Source organism: Vicia villosa, linkage group LG3 (assembly GCF_029867415.1).
Source record: "Vicia villosa cultivar HV-30 ecotype Madison, WI linkage group LG3, Vvil1.0, whole genome shotgun sequence".
Lineage (NCBI taxonomy): Eukaryota > Viridiplantae > Streptophyta > Magnoliopsida > Fabales > Fabaceae > Vicia > Vicia villosa.
This window is the reverse complement of record NC_081182.1, coordinates 188,339,730-188,355,514: the sequence shown is the minus strand read 5'-3', so window position 1 is coordinate 188,355,514 and position 15,785 is coordinate 188,339,730. Positions and strand designations below refer to the sequence as shown.

The following is a 15,785-nucleotide window of genomic DNA, read 5'->3' as shown; positions in this document are numbered from 1 at the left end:
GGTTCGGTATTTTTCTGTAGTTTGAATGAATGTGTTTATTTTATTATTTTTTCCCCAGTTAGAATGAGTAGTTCCACAGCAAAATGAAAATATCAAGCAAGATAATGAGAGTACCAACAATGGAGCAACATGCGTGAAAGTGGTAGTGAGTGGAAATTTTTGAAAAATTAATTTTTCCCTTTCTTTTTCAATAAAAGTGACAAGGCAGGTATGAAATTTCAAACTTAAAACTCTTAGTGTGTGCATGAAACGTAGGTTGTTAGTAAATACTAATAGAAGTTCTTTGTGGTACATAATTTTTTGTTGGATCAGCTTAGCCTTAACCATTGTGAGGAAAGCTTTCCATTGTTTATTATATGCAGGAGACCATCGATTACTTTGACATGTTTGTATTCTGCTAAACCAATTGTCGCATCGTTTTGTGGAAATCTGTGAAAAGGAATTAGGCACTTGTTTGAATCTGAGAGTTTCTTTGAGCCTATTCCGTCTTAAAACTTATTTTTTTTCTTCTGTGAGAGTGTGATCCTTTGCTAATCATTCTTTGAGAATGAGGTCAAGATAAATTTCATAATATGCACTAAAAAAAACATCTGGTGAGGTTTTGATCTCAATGAAAAGTTTTGTTTTGGACCATCAACCATAAACTTTGGTGATGTGTTTTCTCTTTTACCTTTATTGAAAGTAGGGGAGCATTCATAGAATCTGAATACAGGTTGATCTCCAAGTTGGGGAGATTCATAATCAGAAGAAGAGTAAGTACAGGTGGTGATTCGCAAGGAACAAAAGAACTTCGTAGCTTAAAAAAAAGAGAAAAGAAACAAGAGAAAAATAACGTTTGAACTTAGACAATTGTTGACAATAAAAGAAACATCGAGCTACGAATGAAAAGATGAACGGGTGAGAAAGATAATGGTATAGATGAACGGATGCTTCCCTAGAATAGGAACAACCCTTGAACATCTTCTTTTCTTTGAATCTAAACCACATTACAACCCTATAAAGACCTTTCGATTCTCAGATTCCACAGGACTTGATGCTAACAATACGGTGAACGTATGATATGGATTTTTGTTGATTTAATTGTTTGGATAAGTGTTTAACCCCTCTTTTATTCATCATATCTTTTGATGAGAGTGATTAGTGCTGATTCAACTGCGGTTGTGTAGTGTTTTGAACTTCTGGAGGTAATTTCCTTTCAAAATCTATTTCATGTGTATGTTCTGAGTTTGCAGGGAAATGAAGAGTATCTGAGTTGGTCACTGAATTGAACCATTTGAAAAACTTTTTGAAAAAACCTGTTGCATGATTGTGGTATGTGTTGTTGTAATCACTGAGGTAAGTAATTTTGTTTAGGGACAAATAAAACTCTAAGTTGGGGAGAGTTTGTTAGGAGTGAATTAGTAGTATTTTCATGTGTTAAGTTAACTACCTTTTGATCTAAAGTTAAACATATCTTATGATTTTTAAGGATTTTATGGTTAGAATTGAACTCTAGAGGTTTGATGCTAATTGTAGAGCGACTTGCATCACTTTGGGTGTTATTTGTGCAGATTTTAATGTTGAAAAGTAAAGACGAAGAAACACAAAGGCGTAGAGATTCTGGAGAAGAGAAATCACAAAGAAGAAGGATGAAGCAGAGGCCGAGCCGCGGTGATAAGGGGCGAGACGCGCCATCACTTCTGACTTTGGCTTGCGCCTCGCAAATCCGTGTCGCGCCGCGGGAGCTGCGTGAAAAGAAATAAAGTTATAAATAGAAGCCCCAATCCTCATAAGGGAGATATCTTTGGTGAGCAAAATTCAGAGAGCAATCCTATTCCAGAACAGAAAACAACATCCGATGGAGAATTCAACATCAATTGAAGACATTCCCTTGATGAAGATGAATCCCTCTATGGAGCTTTGTGTGTTCTTCATGTCTATGGAGAGCTAAACCCCATTGTGTTGAGTTTAAGGTAGTAGTTAACCTATGAAGATGCAATTACTTTGATTAATTCCTTTGAACAATTGTTTAAGTTTTAGTATCAATAAATAACCTTGCTTTTATTTTATATCATTGTTGAACTATCAACCGAGAGATAGAGTTTATACTTTTGCCCTAGGTTCTTATATTGATTTGTTGATTAATACTCAGAGATGAGATTTTGAAGAAGTTTTCATAAATCATCGTGGTTAATTCCCTTTATCTTTATAGTTATTCTGAGAGATCGAATATCATACCGGTAGAGGTGGTTCTAGATTGATCATTAGACATAATATCAGTTTTGAGGATGAATGAAGATAATAACTTAGATAATGTTCACTTGTGGATTAATTGATTATTGCATATGAATAGGTTGATGAACCCTAGAACTCAACATATTCATTCACCATTGTTATTCGTCTTTAAGCTTTTAGTCATTCAATTACTATTCTGTTACTTGCAACTGGAATAAAACAATCAAAACTCATATTTTTCACTACTCATTATAAATTAACTATAGAACGGCAGTAATATTAACTCAGTCTCTATGGATACGATATTAGAAAATATTTACCCAAAATACTTTCAACAGTTGACCAAAAGTCAATCTTAGCACTTGCAACATTAAAAAGTCAAAAATAACCTAAATCGGATTTCATGCATTTTATTTACTTACTCCACCTCATGCATTGCTCAAAATTGATCAAAATCCAATCGAAATAAAATTTTGGTTCTACAAGCAGACCGGTAAATGCGATTTGACATTATGCGTAAATTTATTGGGCGAAATATTTCGAGTCTAAACCTACACCAGACTATTTAATGAAACTATGGTGCACATAGATCGTGTTGGTGGGCTAGTTTTATTTTTTTCGACTCCGTTTGCAGTCACTTCTTGAACATTCAGAGGATGTTTATCCGGGTATTTTAGTTATGATTTTAATCATTTCTGATATGTTTTACTCAACTTTGTTACATGTAGATCATTTGAATGTCTTCGTTATATTTTTTTATTTTAGCACCCGGCCGATTTTATTCATTTTCGGTTTATTCAGGTTCTTTTTTTATTTGAAAAAAATTAAATAAAAACGTTATTTAATTGTGATTTATTTTTAGGTTATATTTTTATCAAATAAATTAGTAGATAAAGGAATTTTGGGTATCACTTAATTTGCAAAACCCTAGTTATTTGGTATAAAGACTAAATGTGAGAGTTTTGAAACGGAGACCACAAAATTCACCAATTCGGAGCGCCTATTTGCCCTCTCTCTCTCAAAAAAATCTAAAAACCAATCATAACCTTTTATCGCCTGGCCAATTGTGGATTTGGAGAAAAAAAAAAACAAAAAGGGATACATCTTCATCTTCTTCTTTATTGTTAATCGTGTGGCTTGATTCGTAGGATTATATGGATTGTGTGTTAAAAATAATAATGTATGTGTGGTTGTTGTTGGATTTTATTTCATGTTATGTTGAAATTAATTTTGAGCATTACACGAATTTATGCGTTAACTCATATGCGCGTTGCGTGTTTGTTTCGTTTCAATTTGATTATGATGAGCACTTGAAGTTAGTAATTCATTTCTGGTTTTTGGTTACCATGCAAACTTTCAACTTGTTGTTTCTAGGCTAATTCAAATTGATTTACAATATAGTCCCTTTACTTGTCGACATGTAACATTACTCTCTCATTACAATACGACGCGCTACTTGATGCTTTGTATATATTTCGATTTGGTTGCAATGATCACACTTTAGTGTTAGCAACGTGTTGGTTTCATGTCCATATGGGAAACACCTATTTAGTGTCATTTTGTTACGTTACCCATCCTTTATGCTAATTCCTCGTCTCATTGTCCTTATTATCATTGTGTTAAGCTATGCAGCATTGCGTTGCAATTTGCAGTGTCGCTTCGCACGATAATTTACATTATGTGTTGTTCATATTTTGATTCGATTGTGATGACCGCGCTTTGCGTTAGCAATTCATCGTTTCTATTTTCATTTTTGTAGGATCTAAATTCCATTGCTTTACGATTTTATTTTGTTTCATCATCTCCCATGTAACAAAATGTATCCCTCTCTCATGGTTTGTAATAAGTTTACCGCTTTCTTTTATTTTCTATTAACTTATAATTAATCAAGAATAGAGTAAAAGCAACCAATTTTCAAAAGAAAAAAAATAGGCTTGATCCAACGTCGAGCATTTTCCCAAATCAAACTCAATTGAATGCAACGCTAAAACTCTTGATCAAATGCCAACTTCCACTTTTCTCCGACCATTCAAATCATTTCCTAATTAATCAACACTTGATCCAATGTCGAGTTATTCTTTTTCAAAATCATGTTCATAATAAATATGAATGAAAAAAAGAGTGATTAGGCGTAAGCCTCTTCCTTTGTTGGATATTCGAATATTGTTGTAGAGCCCATTGTTTGGGTATTCGTCTTCCTAATAAAACACGGTAAATTAAATGAGTTTAGTCCATTATTTCAGAAAGGAAAAAGGATTGATTGAGTGTAGGCTTGTTCCTTCCCAAAGCATTCTGATATTTCTGTAGAGCTCATTGTGTGAATGCGTGTCTTTCATTCAGGAACAATGACCATATTCGCCTCATATTTTTCCTAATAATTTGTTTGGACAAAAAGAGAGTGATTAGGCGTAGGCCTCTTCCTTTCACGAGAATTTGGATATTGTTAAAGATCTCCCTGTTCAAATACTTGTCTCCACTTCAAAACAATCTAACCAATCAAACTTCATTTTCTCACCCCAGTGCGACTGCGATAAAAATTTTTCACATAGGACATGTATATCCGTTCTAACGCGACACAAACAAATGTTTAAGCCTCCCCCAAAAGCGGATACAAGCTATGTTTAACCATTAGATTTGACCCTAACATCGTTTACTAAAATCAACCAACAAATACGTGGTGTTTTACGATGAACTATGAAGATCTAATTTTATCATGGCACCTGAGAATACGTAGGCACGAGATTTTGAAATCTTGGCGAGCATAATATATGAAAAAAACCCTAAAAATATTTTCTCTTTATTTTTCTCGCATAATAAGTAGAAGATAAAAATTGACTTACGCTAACACTCATTTACAAAACTAACTAAATGGGTCACATTGAGTATAACAGATGTGAGGGGTGCTAATACCTTCCCCTTGCTTAATCATCTCTTGAACCATCTCTTGGTGCTAATAACAGATTCGAGGGTTTTATCGATAGTTTCCCTTTCCTTTTGGAATAAATAAAGTTTGGTGGCGACTCTGCTGTATTTCGAGCGTGTCATACGCTCGGGTATTTTCGCACTACAACAATGATCGGCATAGATCGGGTATCATCTCCTATAGGTACCAAAGGATCTTTAAGCGTTGGATGGAATCTCCTCGGGCCAGATCCAGCAGGCCAGGCTGGAGCATGTTAACTTTGTTACATCCTTTCATTATCGTTTAGGTCAATTATTACTGGGAGAACAGATGATTCCAGTGACAGCCTTCTGTTAACCTACTTCTTCCATATGACCCCATGGTGGTGCGTCAAGAAAAAGAGTTGTTCGAAGAACAAGAACGCTGCATAAACTACAACTTCAAATCACCCGGTAAGCGGAACAGTTTCCACCAAGGCTAGAGTCCGAATAGGATAGCTAGGAAACAACCCCTAGATGGTGGTATCAAGGAAACCAAGTCTCCTCTAAAGGCACCTCTGGTCAAAATTTATCTCTACTCTTTCGCCCGATATTTTAAGTCCTTAGAGAGATTATTTGATGAAGAGAGCATGCCAAGCTTCTTTCGAAAAGGTCGATGGATGAGCCTCACAAGGAATTTCACCTTCGTTCGACCATATTCTTGATCCAGGAGACCTAGATGTAACCCCAAACACAAGCTAAAACAGTGTTACAGTTGAAGGTTTATTGATCTAATCATTATGTTGTCTCACTTTAACGAATTAACTTCAATATGAATATAATATTTATCCATTTTTTCATTTACTACATGCTTTCTTATTTATCTCTCTATTAGAACGCTAATGGTAAGGAAGATAAAGATTACACACATTTCTACATAGACAAAGATTAAACGCATTTATATGTACCTGACAGAGACTACACCTTTTTCTATGTATCTGATATGCCATAAATGCATCTCTACGTAGCTAACGCACCCAACTCCCACCCTCTTCAGATCTAGCCAATCCAAGGGCATAGGTCATGGATCCCGGAGATGTTCATCTTGATCTGAGACAAGCCTCGGGGCAGAGACAGGAATCTTACCCTTGGTCCAGGAACGATCTTTTATGATACGGAGCACAATACAAAGATACGGCTGCAACTCTCTGATTACGAGCCCATCGTGAGAAACACAAAAAACACGCTTTATACTATGCATAAATTAATACATTGCTACTATGAACGCTAAATACAACGAAAAAAATATAGGGACCAAAAATGGTAGCTAACATCATTCACTGTGCTAAGCCACAAATCACGAAGACCGTCAACAAGGAAAATGAGAAGAGCACATTATGAACCTCATATCTTTCTCTCCTAAAGGAAAGCAAGCACGCTTCTCCTTAAGGGAAGTCTCTATCTCGGTTACCTGGATGCCTGAATAGCAGGGGAGTTGTGTATCTCCGCCCCATCTTGCAAAGAGTTAGCAAGATCAGTCTTCTTTTGCAGCTCGAACAAATCCTTTTGAAGAGCTGAACACTTCTGCTCCATAGCTTCGCATTTCCCCTTCCAAGTGTCCCTTTCCTTGGAGGGATTACCAGGATCCAGGATATCTCCTCTTCCAATAGCGACAACAGAGAACAGATATACAGCCCAGTATATGTTGTGAGTGACCTCAGAAATAAGCTCCATCTTCTCCTCCTTATAAAAATTTGGGACGAGGGACGTGTCCAACATCGACATGATAGCGGCAGCCTCTTTAGAAGTACAAGCAAGTTAGGATGAGAAAATGTTGAGCATCCGCAAAAAGGGAGTTAACTCCCCTGAAGCATTGTCCCCTAAAGCACTGTCCCTATGAAGACGAGTCCACTTAGGAGATAACTCTTATGGCGAGTAGGACTTGTCTTCATCTCGACCCCTTTTTGTTGGAATTGGAGACAAGGCAGCCTCCCCCATACTCATAGTGGTTGTAGCATCAACAGGTTGGTTGCCCTCAGGTGCAGAATTAGAAATCTAGGCAACCGAGATGGGAGCAGGGGTTTGAGCAAGAGTAATGGTAGTCAAAGGGGGTACCACAAGCTAGATGCCTTGGGCATCAACAAAATCATAAAGCATCTTTAGCTTATCCATCTTATTTGCAAAATTCAATCACGCGTGTCAAATAACAACCCCTGAAACTCCGTCCTCGTCGAAAATATCTTTCCTTTCTTCCATTGTGACCGCACTTACAATGGCATAAATGACAATCTGTCTTTTCGTTACCTCGATTAGGGGAACCTCATTGGGGCCAAACCATTCTTCATAGTCGAGATCTTGAAATCCAGTGTGGAAATTAATGGAAAATTCTAGAAAGTGTACTAGTCTCATCAAATTAAATAACAAATGGGGGTTTCAATATTGCTTTGGTGTGAAATAAGAGCGAGAAACTTTACAGAATAAAAATTAATGATTAAAGGCGATTAGATCTTCATTTCGAATTCCCTACTAATACTTGATTATGAATTGTGTATTAACTGAATTACTAACTTTTAAAGTCATACGACAAATTAACAAGGCCACTGCACTTAATTCTTTGGTCAAATCGATCGTTTCAAAGCTCATTTGGTATCCAAAGGATATACATAGATATTTGGCCTTGATTATGGTGACTGTAACGCCTGTTTTTATTTCAATTATCTATTTTATTGTGTGTTGTATGATTTATGTGTTAATTATGCGATTAACTGGTTTATGCTATTTTATTGGGGAATTAGTAGTAATGGCATGGTTAGACAATTAGCTATTGGGCCTAACTTAGTGTTAGTGTTAGTAAGTGAGAGGTGCTAATTAGACCCCATAAGTAATAGTAAGTTAGTAAGCTCAACAAAACAAGGGAAATTGAGAAAATATAAAATTAGAAGACTCATTTGGTGAAAGAAAAGAAAGAGAGAAGAGAAGAGGAAAGAAGCTAGGGCAAAACCTCATTGAAGCTAGAGTTGTATTCAATCCAAAACCCAAGGTAAGGGTGAGATTCTTTCATGATAAGGGATTGTATGATGATAGATTATGGCGGGGGTTGATTATATGCTTAGTATCCATGTTTATGTGGAGATTGCAATGTTAATGATGTTGATGAATATTGAAATTGATGAATGGTTGCTGAGTATTTGATGAAACTGTTAGAGATTAATATGAGTGGATGTTGTATGTTTGATTTGTGTTTAACCTTTCAATTTCATGATTTGGAATGTTAGGGTTTATGCTAGATTCCATGAAATTGTGCTTCTAAACATGTTTTTGATAATGATTCTTGATAATGGATATTCAATAATGGTTATATTTATTTGTTAATTGTTGACTGGAAGTGATTTTGAGATGTGGGATAGCTTTTTCACAGAACAGTGTTTGCTGTTATTTTTCTTCAAAATCGCACGTCCGCTAAGCGACCCCTAGTTCATTAAGCGAAGTCTGGGAACAACTTTTGAAATTCGCGAGTCCGCTAAGCAATATTGGTCCGCTAAGCGGAGCTGTGAAAGTGGTTCGCTTCTGTTTTTAGTTCTGCAAAGCGCACTTGAAACCCGCTAAGCGAACTTTGCTGTCAAAAACTTTTTGAAACTTCTAATTGTTGTATCCTTTGATCCGTAACTCCTTTTTACTCACCGTTTGAACCTCCGTAAAGCTGAAATCAATGTCTATCTAATGAGAATGATTGGAATGACTTTTGAAATTTTTTCTTGAATTGTATTTTCCCCATTAGGCAATGTATTGTGAAGTTGAATAATTGTGTATGTTTGTATGTCATAAAGACGTGATTGAGAAGTGATGATTTACTCTAATAGTAATGATATTTTTGTTGCCATTGAAATCTTGGCATTGAGTCGATGTTGTTGTGTATTATGAATGTTGTATTTTGTGGATGTGCATCATTGAGTCGCATCCATTGCATAGTTTGAGACGGCCTGAAAATGGAAACCACGACGATGGCTTAAAAATGGAAAAGTGACGATGACCCAAGTGGAAAATGTTTGAGACGGGAGTTTTACTCCAAATGGTACCACATGCATATGCAAAATGTTGAGTCACATCTTAAGTTGCATTTGATTTTCGTTGTGATTGTGAAGTGAATGTTGTAATTGTGGATGATTTAGTTGTGAATTTGAATATGTTATTATGATTGATTATTAACATTGTTGTTGTGATGCAAGTTGCTTTGAGATGAGAAATGGTGAATAGTGTATGAACTTATCTTTGCTATAAGTATTATCGTACGTTCCTTTATACTGTTTGATATCTCACCCCTTCTGTTTGAATGTTACCCTTTGTTGGTAACGTGCGGGTAACGATGTGGAGTAGCCATTTACCGTTAGTAGCTCGAGTTGGTGTCCATTGCTCTGATACGTAGCACTCTGGGGGATTGACGCTTGTCTTGTTTTCTATTGTCATGTTTAAGTTGGATTATGATTTTCTTCTGTTGAAGTTGTTTAGTTGTTTTGTTACATTGACAAAGATGTTATTACTTAGAAGTTTATGGGTTTATGATTCTGCTGCATTGTTTTAAAAGTTAATTTGGTTATGAATTCTCCCTATTGATATATGCTATGTATTTGTTTAATGAGCTTCTATATGAATTGTTTTAAGTTGATAATGTGACGCCTCAAGTATGTTGTTTTGAGATTTTTGCACTCTGATTTCCTTTATAAACCGTTGGGTAGATTTGGGGTGTTACAGTGACACTTTTTCTCTAGTGGCCAAGATTAGTTCAATTTGTCTTCTCCTTGCAATGGCTGCTATTAATCAATGGTCACTTGATCAATTAGATATTAAAAACGCCTTTTTACATGGAAAATTAGATAAGGAAGTACATATGGACCAATCTCCAGGTTTTACCATTCCTGGAAATTCTAGACTTCTGTGTCGGCTTCGTCGGTCTCTTTATGGGCTAAAACAATCTCCATGTGCTTGGTTTGGTCGCTTCAGCTCTGCCTTGATACAGTTTGGTATGACTAGATGTGAATTAGATCACTCAGTTTTCTTTCTTCATTCCTCCACTAGTAAGAGCATGTTTCTTGTGGTCTATGTTGATGACATTGTTATCACTTGAGATGATACAAAGGGTATCCAACGACTCAAAACTCATCCTTTCAATAACTTTCATACAAAAGATTTAGATCCACTCAGATACTTCTTGGGTATTGAAGTTGCTCAATCCTCATCAAGCATTGCAATTAACCAACCTAAGTATGCATTAGACATCCTCAATGAAACTAGTATGATTGATTTTTGTCTGATTAATACTTTTATGGATCCCAACGTCAAGCTTCTTCCGGGTTAGGGGGATTTGTTGAAAGACCCGGTAAGAATCGATGTCTAGTGGGTAGACTCGATTATCTTACCGTCACCAAACCGGATATTACTTTTGCAGTGAGCATTGTGAGTCAATTTCTGAATGCTCTTTGTGATACTCATTGGAATGCAGTTATTCAGATTCTCAGATATATAAAGAATGCACCAGGAAGAGGCCTATTATATGAAGATAATGTTGATGCTAAAATCACGTGTTATTTTGATGCAGATTGGGCAGGATCACCGTCGGATAAGAGATCCACTTTCGGATATTGTATTCTTATTGGAGAAAATATGATTTCATGGAAGAGCAAGAAACAAACACAGTTGCACTATCTAGTGTAGAAGTTGAATATCGTGTTATGGAAGCATCATCAAAGGAATTTGCGTGGCTTAAGAATTTTACTCTCGGAACTTAGGTTGGGATACCTTCAGGACACAAGACTCATATGCGACAATCAATCGGCATTTCACATTGCACCCAATCCGGTATTCCATAAACGAACCAAGCACATAGAAAAAGATTGTCACTATGTAAGGGAAAAGGTATTGTCAGGAGAAATAACCACAAAGTTCGTCAAACTTGAAGATTAATTAGCTGATATGTTTACTAAGTCTCTTAAGGCTTCTCGAGTGAATTATATCTGTAACAAGCTCAGATCATACAATATATATGATTCAACTTAAGGGGGAGTATTGAGAATCGGTTACAAATCAATAGTATCGATTTGTATTTAATTAGTGATAAATGTAAATTATATTATTACTCATTGTGGATATCAATTTTGCATATAAATATAGAATATGTGTTCATATCACAACACTCCTCATGAGAAAATGACTTGATGATAACAATTAAAATGGGTAGTTCTTCAAAAACTATATTAGATTATATCAGCAATCTATTTCATAGATACATGTCAGAAACAACAATTATCATACTCAATTATTTTCCGTCCACTAAAACTTTGGATATTCGGCTAATAATAGTTTGGAGTTAGATATATGCTATATATTTCCTTTTCAATTATATGAATTTCATACACTTCCAATCATGAATCGAACCGATATCCTTTCTCACCAAGCTTCAATTTGTAATTGATTCTCCTGAATTCACAATTTCCTTTGTATATAGGGAAAGAACTAAAAACGAGAATAATCACACAAACTACAGATATACAATATGAATGAATTTCAAATTTAATATATTTATTTGTATGTTTACAATTGAATCTAAAATATAAAAACATGCAACTCCACATTATTCCTAGTGTGCTATAAACAATGCTACATACAATTTCTATAAATGACCACTATTCACATTTCTCTTGAAGACATAAGATCCTTTGATTATTTTGTATTGTACCAACCTATTTCCGAACAATGACACAAAGTGCTTCACAAGGGCACAAAGAATTCAACAAAATCTCAAACCTAAACCTATACAAATACCACAATTTTCAATGCAAAACTATGTATATATGTACCTACAACAACATACAATTGGATTACAATTTTGTAAAACAAGAAAAGAAACAATGTGTGTGACATGACAAGATATATATGTAACAAGAAAAAGGGTTTGTCTTTGTTTATGTGTTTTGGAAGAGCTAAAGACAAGAAAGAATAAGTGCCAAAAATTTCCTAAGGTTTTTGGTCACCTTGTATATTAATTGAAGGAATTTGTGTATATGCAAATTGGATAAAAAAAGAAAAAGAGAGAGACTATGGAAAGAGAGAAAGATGAAGTAGGAAAGACAGAAAGAAAATTGAGGAGATAATAAAAAGAAAGAGATAGTGTAGGAGAGATCATAGAAGGAATACCAAGACGATTGTTATAGAGAACTCGGTCCTCTTCAGGGCATCTACTTTTTATAGCCAAATCTCAATTGTTAAATTAATCTAATAATCAATAGTTTTAACTATCGGCTATTAGATTAATTCAAAAATTAAGATTTTACCGAAGAAGCAAGATGTTCGTCGAAGAACGTAAATCCTCTAGAGACAATTTTATGGTGTGGTTGATTATAGATCTTTAGATTTAGAGAGAGAAAATGATCTATTATCGACTTCATTGTAAAGGTGACTATAGAAGATCGATCCGATTTGAAGAGTGAGATAGATGGAGTGAAGAATAGGGAATTACACAAAATTAAACTTGAAAATCAAGAGGAGGAAAATAGGATATGTCTTGCATTAAGCCCTCCAAATCCCATTCTCCCAATCTTAAGTTTTCTCCTTGGCCATGATTTCCAAATCCAAACAAATCCTCTACATTAGAGTTTTGAATATGATTAGTGTTATTGAAGCAACTATTATTGAAGTGGTTGATATGGCTTTTCATATTATAATCATCACCAATTGGGACACTCTTGTCTTCAATGCTAATTCTACTTTCTAGTGGAGGAAGCTCAAAATCATTTTCTAATAACCCCATTTTACTATCCTCCAAAATCCCATAATCATCACTATGAAGCCCAATATCATCAACCATGCCACCAACTTGAGTTAAACACGCTGGCATGTCATGACCATGAGCATGAAAACTCGTCGTCATGTCATAACGATTATTCGACAACAACGAAAACGGATCAAATTGTTCAGCCAAAACCATGGCATGCATGTGCATGGATTGCATGGATGATGATGAAGTTGATGAGGATGAATCCATGCATAATGTCATGAGTTCTTGCTCATTCATCGCCATCATCATATTATTTTTCACATCAAAAACATTATCTATTGGTTGTTCCGATAAATCACTATTGTTTGGAGATGTACTATTGTTTTTCAATCTCTTCTTCAATGTAGAATTCCAAAAATTCTTTATTTCATTGTCCGTTCGACCAGGGAGACGCGCCGCAATCTGAGACCATCTGAGATTGTTTTAATAATGCAAACAAAAAATTAGGATGAGTAATTAAAAAGGCTTAACCATAACATAACCACTATGCACATGATAAACCTTAATTAATAATCAATGTTTCTTAAGTTGAAAGCTATAGATCTGAATATCAAATGCACCCAAAAACCCTAACATGCTTCAATGCTACGTCACTTTATATTGTAGTATAGATCTAACACACTGTCACACAAAAAATGTACAGCACTTAATTTTCCAAATTCATATTTAATCAATTAGGGTTTATTCATAATTACTTATTTACATGACTAATGCAACCATAATTGCAGTTGCAATATTTTTTGTCGAGACTGCAATTTAAAACTAGGGTTTATTCATGATTAATTAATTATATGACTAATGCAACCACAATTGCACTTGCAATATTTTTTCGTCGCAGTTGCATACTGCAATTTAAAACTAGGGTTTGGATCGCTATAGTTGGACGAAGAATTGTTGAAGTAGGAGAACAATTACCATTGTTGAGGAGAAAATGAAAAGATAAGAGAAGAATTCAATGTACCTATTGCCAAGAATGGAGTGGAAATGAATGATAAGTTCTTCTTCTTGAGGTGAAAACGCGCCGCGTTTAAGATCGGGTCTCAAGTAATTAATCCAACGAAGACGACAGCTTTTGCCACATCTTTGAAGGCCAGCATTTATAGCAATGTCACTCCAACAGCCTTGTCCTTTGGTTATCATGTACCTTATCAACTTCTCATCTTCCTCAGGTGACCATAAGCCTTTCCTTAGCTTGGTCTTGATAATGTTGTTGTTGTGTTCTTTTGCCATGATCATGTCAGGTTTCCTCATTTGCATTAGAGAGAGAGAGAGAGAGAGAGTAGTAGTTTGAGGTTGTTTTGGAAGTGATTTGTGAAAGAGATATATGAGAAAGCTATATAGGTGAATGATGATTTTAAGAGACAAGAGAGATAGAAAGCTTCATGGGGTGGGAAAGTGTAATGATGGTAGTGATGGTTTGTGGGGTTTGCTTAAAATATGAATATGAATTCTAGAGAGAGAGAGAGAGGAGAGAGAGAAGGGATTGTGTTGTTGGTTGATATAGGTAGAGTGGAAAACGGATTGGAGGGGGACCCTAAGAGAGAGAGAGAGAAAATAGGATGGTTGGTCTTCTTGTCTTTGACTCAATTCTTGTCTTTTTGCGATACATTTTACTTCACTCACAAGGTAATCATATATATAATGTATGTGGAGCAGATATACTATTTTGCTTCCACTTCACATAATAAATCTCTCTCTCTTTTGTTTGTTTGATTTTAAACTTCAATTTCACGTGTGTTGTAGCTAGAAAGAGAGAGGAATGTCCTGCCGCCAAAATTATTTAATTGGCATAATGTATAGAGGTGTTCGCGGTGCGATTTGGACGGTTTTGATGAAAAAAATAATTTGAACCGCAAGAGAAAAAATATGCAATTTGGGTTGATTCGGTTGGGTTTTAAAAAAAATCGAACCAAACCAATACGGTTTGGTTTGGTTCGGTTTTTTACAAATATTTTATTGAGCCATACATACACATATATATGACAACATAACTTTGTATTTAGATATTTATACACTATCAAATAACAACAAAACTACTCATATTTTAACAACTTTTCATTTAATGTGTAAAAATGAAATTAGACAAAAGTGGAATAATAAACATAAAATAATAGCATAAAACAATATAAAAATTATTATTATAATGAAAAAAAAATAGAAGAGATGAAAGATTAGTGAAGATGAAAAAGAAAAAGCAAAAGAGTTGAGATTAGAGAATAAGATGCGCGATAAAAACGAAACTGAAATAAGAAATATTTGCATAAAAATTAGAAGGTGAAAAAGAAAGAATATAAGAGAGCAGAGATTAGTGAAGAAGAGGAGATGTATGTGGCAAAGAATGCGCGGTAATGCTATTAGAGATTTGAGAAGATCGGGATCAAAATCATATGTGTAAGAATGAGAAAATTGTTTGTAATCATAAGGCTAAGGTATAATAGGTTTAAGTTTGGGTTGAATGTGAGTTAAGTAAAAGTTAGGTTGTAACATAATGCGGTTTGATTCGGTTTTGTTAGGTTTACAAAATACAAACTGCAAATCAAACCGAACCGTGCGGTTTTGTTAAAAGATGACCCAAACAAATCCGAACCAAATGCGGTTTTTCGGTTTGGTTTGGTTTGTTTGCGGTTTTTTATTGGGTTGGTTTGATTTTGAACACTCCTATAAAGGTATATATATCGGGTCGTGTTGTGAAAAACGATGTCAAGAACAAAATATAATAGGAATTAGGGAAGATGAGAAGAACACGAGAATGGTTATAACTGCTATTCTTTTACTTTCTCTTAAAACAAGATTACAAGTTTACAAGAATAACAAATAACCTCTCTCACCCCGAATTAGGATTTGCAGCTTAGCAATGATGAGA

The 15,785-nt window shown here is 35.1% G+C and overlaps 2 protein-coding genes across 2 annotated transcripts; one reads left to right on the top strand and one right to left on the bottom strand.

Annotated features, from left to right (window-relative positions):
* The first annotated feature begins 9,895 nt into the window (after positions 1–9,895).
* LOC131659550 (secreted RxLR effector protein 161-like) lies at positions 9,896–10,803 on the top strand. The gene is made up of 2 exons (XM_058928725.1): positions 9,896–10,112; positions 10,433–10,803. The coding sequence occupies exons 1-2, from the start codon at positions 9,896–9,898 to the stop codon at positions 10,801–10,803; spliced, it is 588 nt and encodes a 195-aa protein (XP_058784708.1).
* A 908-nt stretch (positions 10,804–11,711) lies between these two features.
* On the bottom strand, positions 11,712–14,301 carry LOC131657026 (transcription factor MYB83-like). The gene is made up of 2 exons (XM_058926541.1): positions 13,884–14,301; positions 11,712–13,334 (listed from the first exon to the last, which is right to left on the bottom strand). The coding sequence occupies exons 1-2, from the start codon at positions 14,177–14,179 to the stop codon at positions 12,611–12,613; spliced, it is 1,020 nt and encodes a 339-aa protein (XP_058782524.1). The 5' UTR covers positions 14,180–14,301; the 3' UTR covers positions 11,712–12,610.
* Positions 14,302–15,785: the final 1,484 nt, after the last annotated feature.

Bases quoted from the DNA above. Each gene is read 5' to 3' on its own strand.
- LOC131657026 (XM_058926541.1), bottom strand. From the start codon at position 14,179: ATGCAAATGAGGAAACCTGACATGATCATGGCAAAAGAACACAACAAC. The intron at 13,335-13,883 runs GTACATTGAATT...AAACAATCTCAG, and splicing joins CACTCCATTCTTGGCAATAG to ATGGTCTCAGATTGCGGCGC.
- LOC131659550 (XM_058928725.1), top strand. From the start codon at position 9,896: ATGGCTGCTATTAATCAATGGTCACTTGATCAATTAGATATTAAAAAC. The intron at 10,113-10,432 runs GTATGACTAGAT...CCCAACGTCAAG, and splicing joins CTCTGCCTTGATACAGTTTG to CTTCTTCCGGGTTAGGGGGA.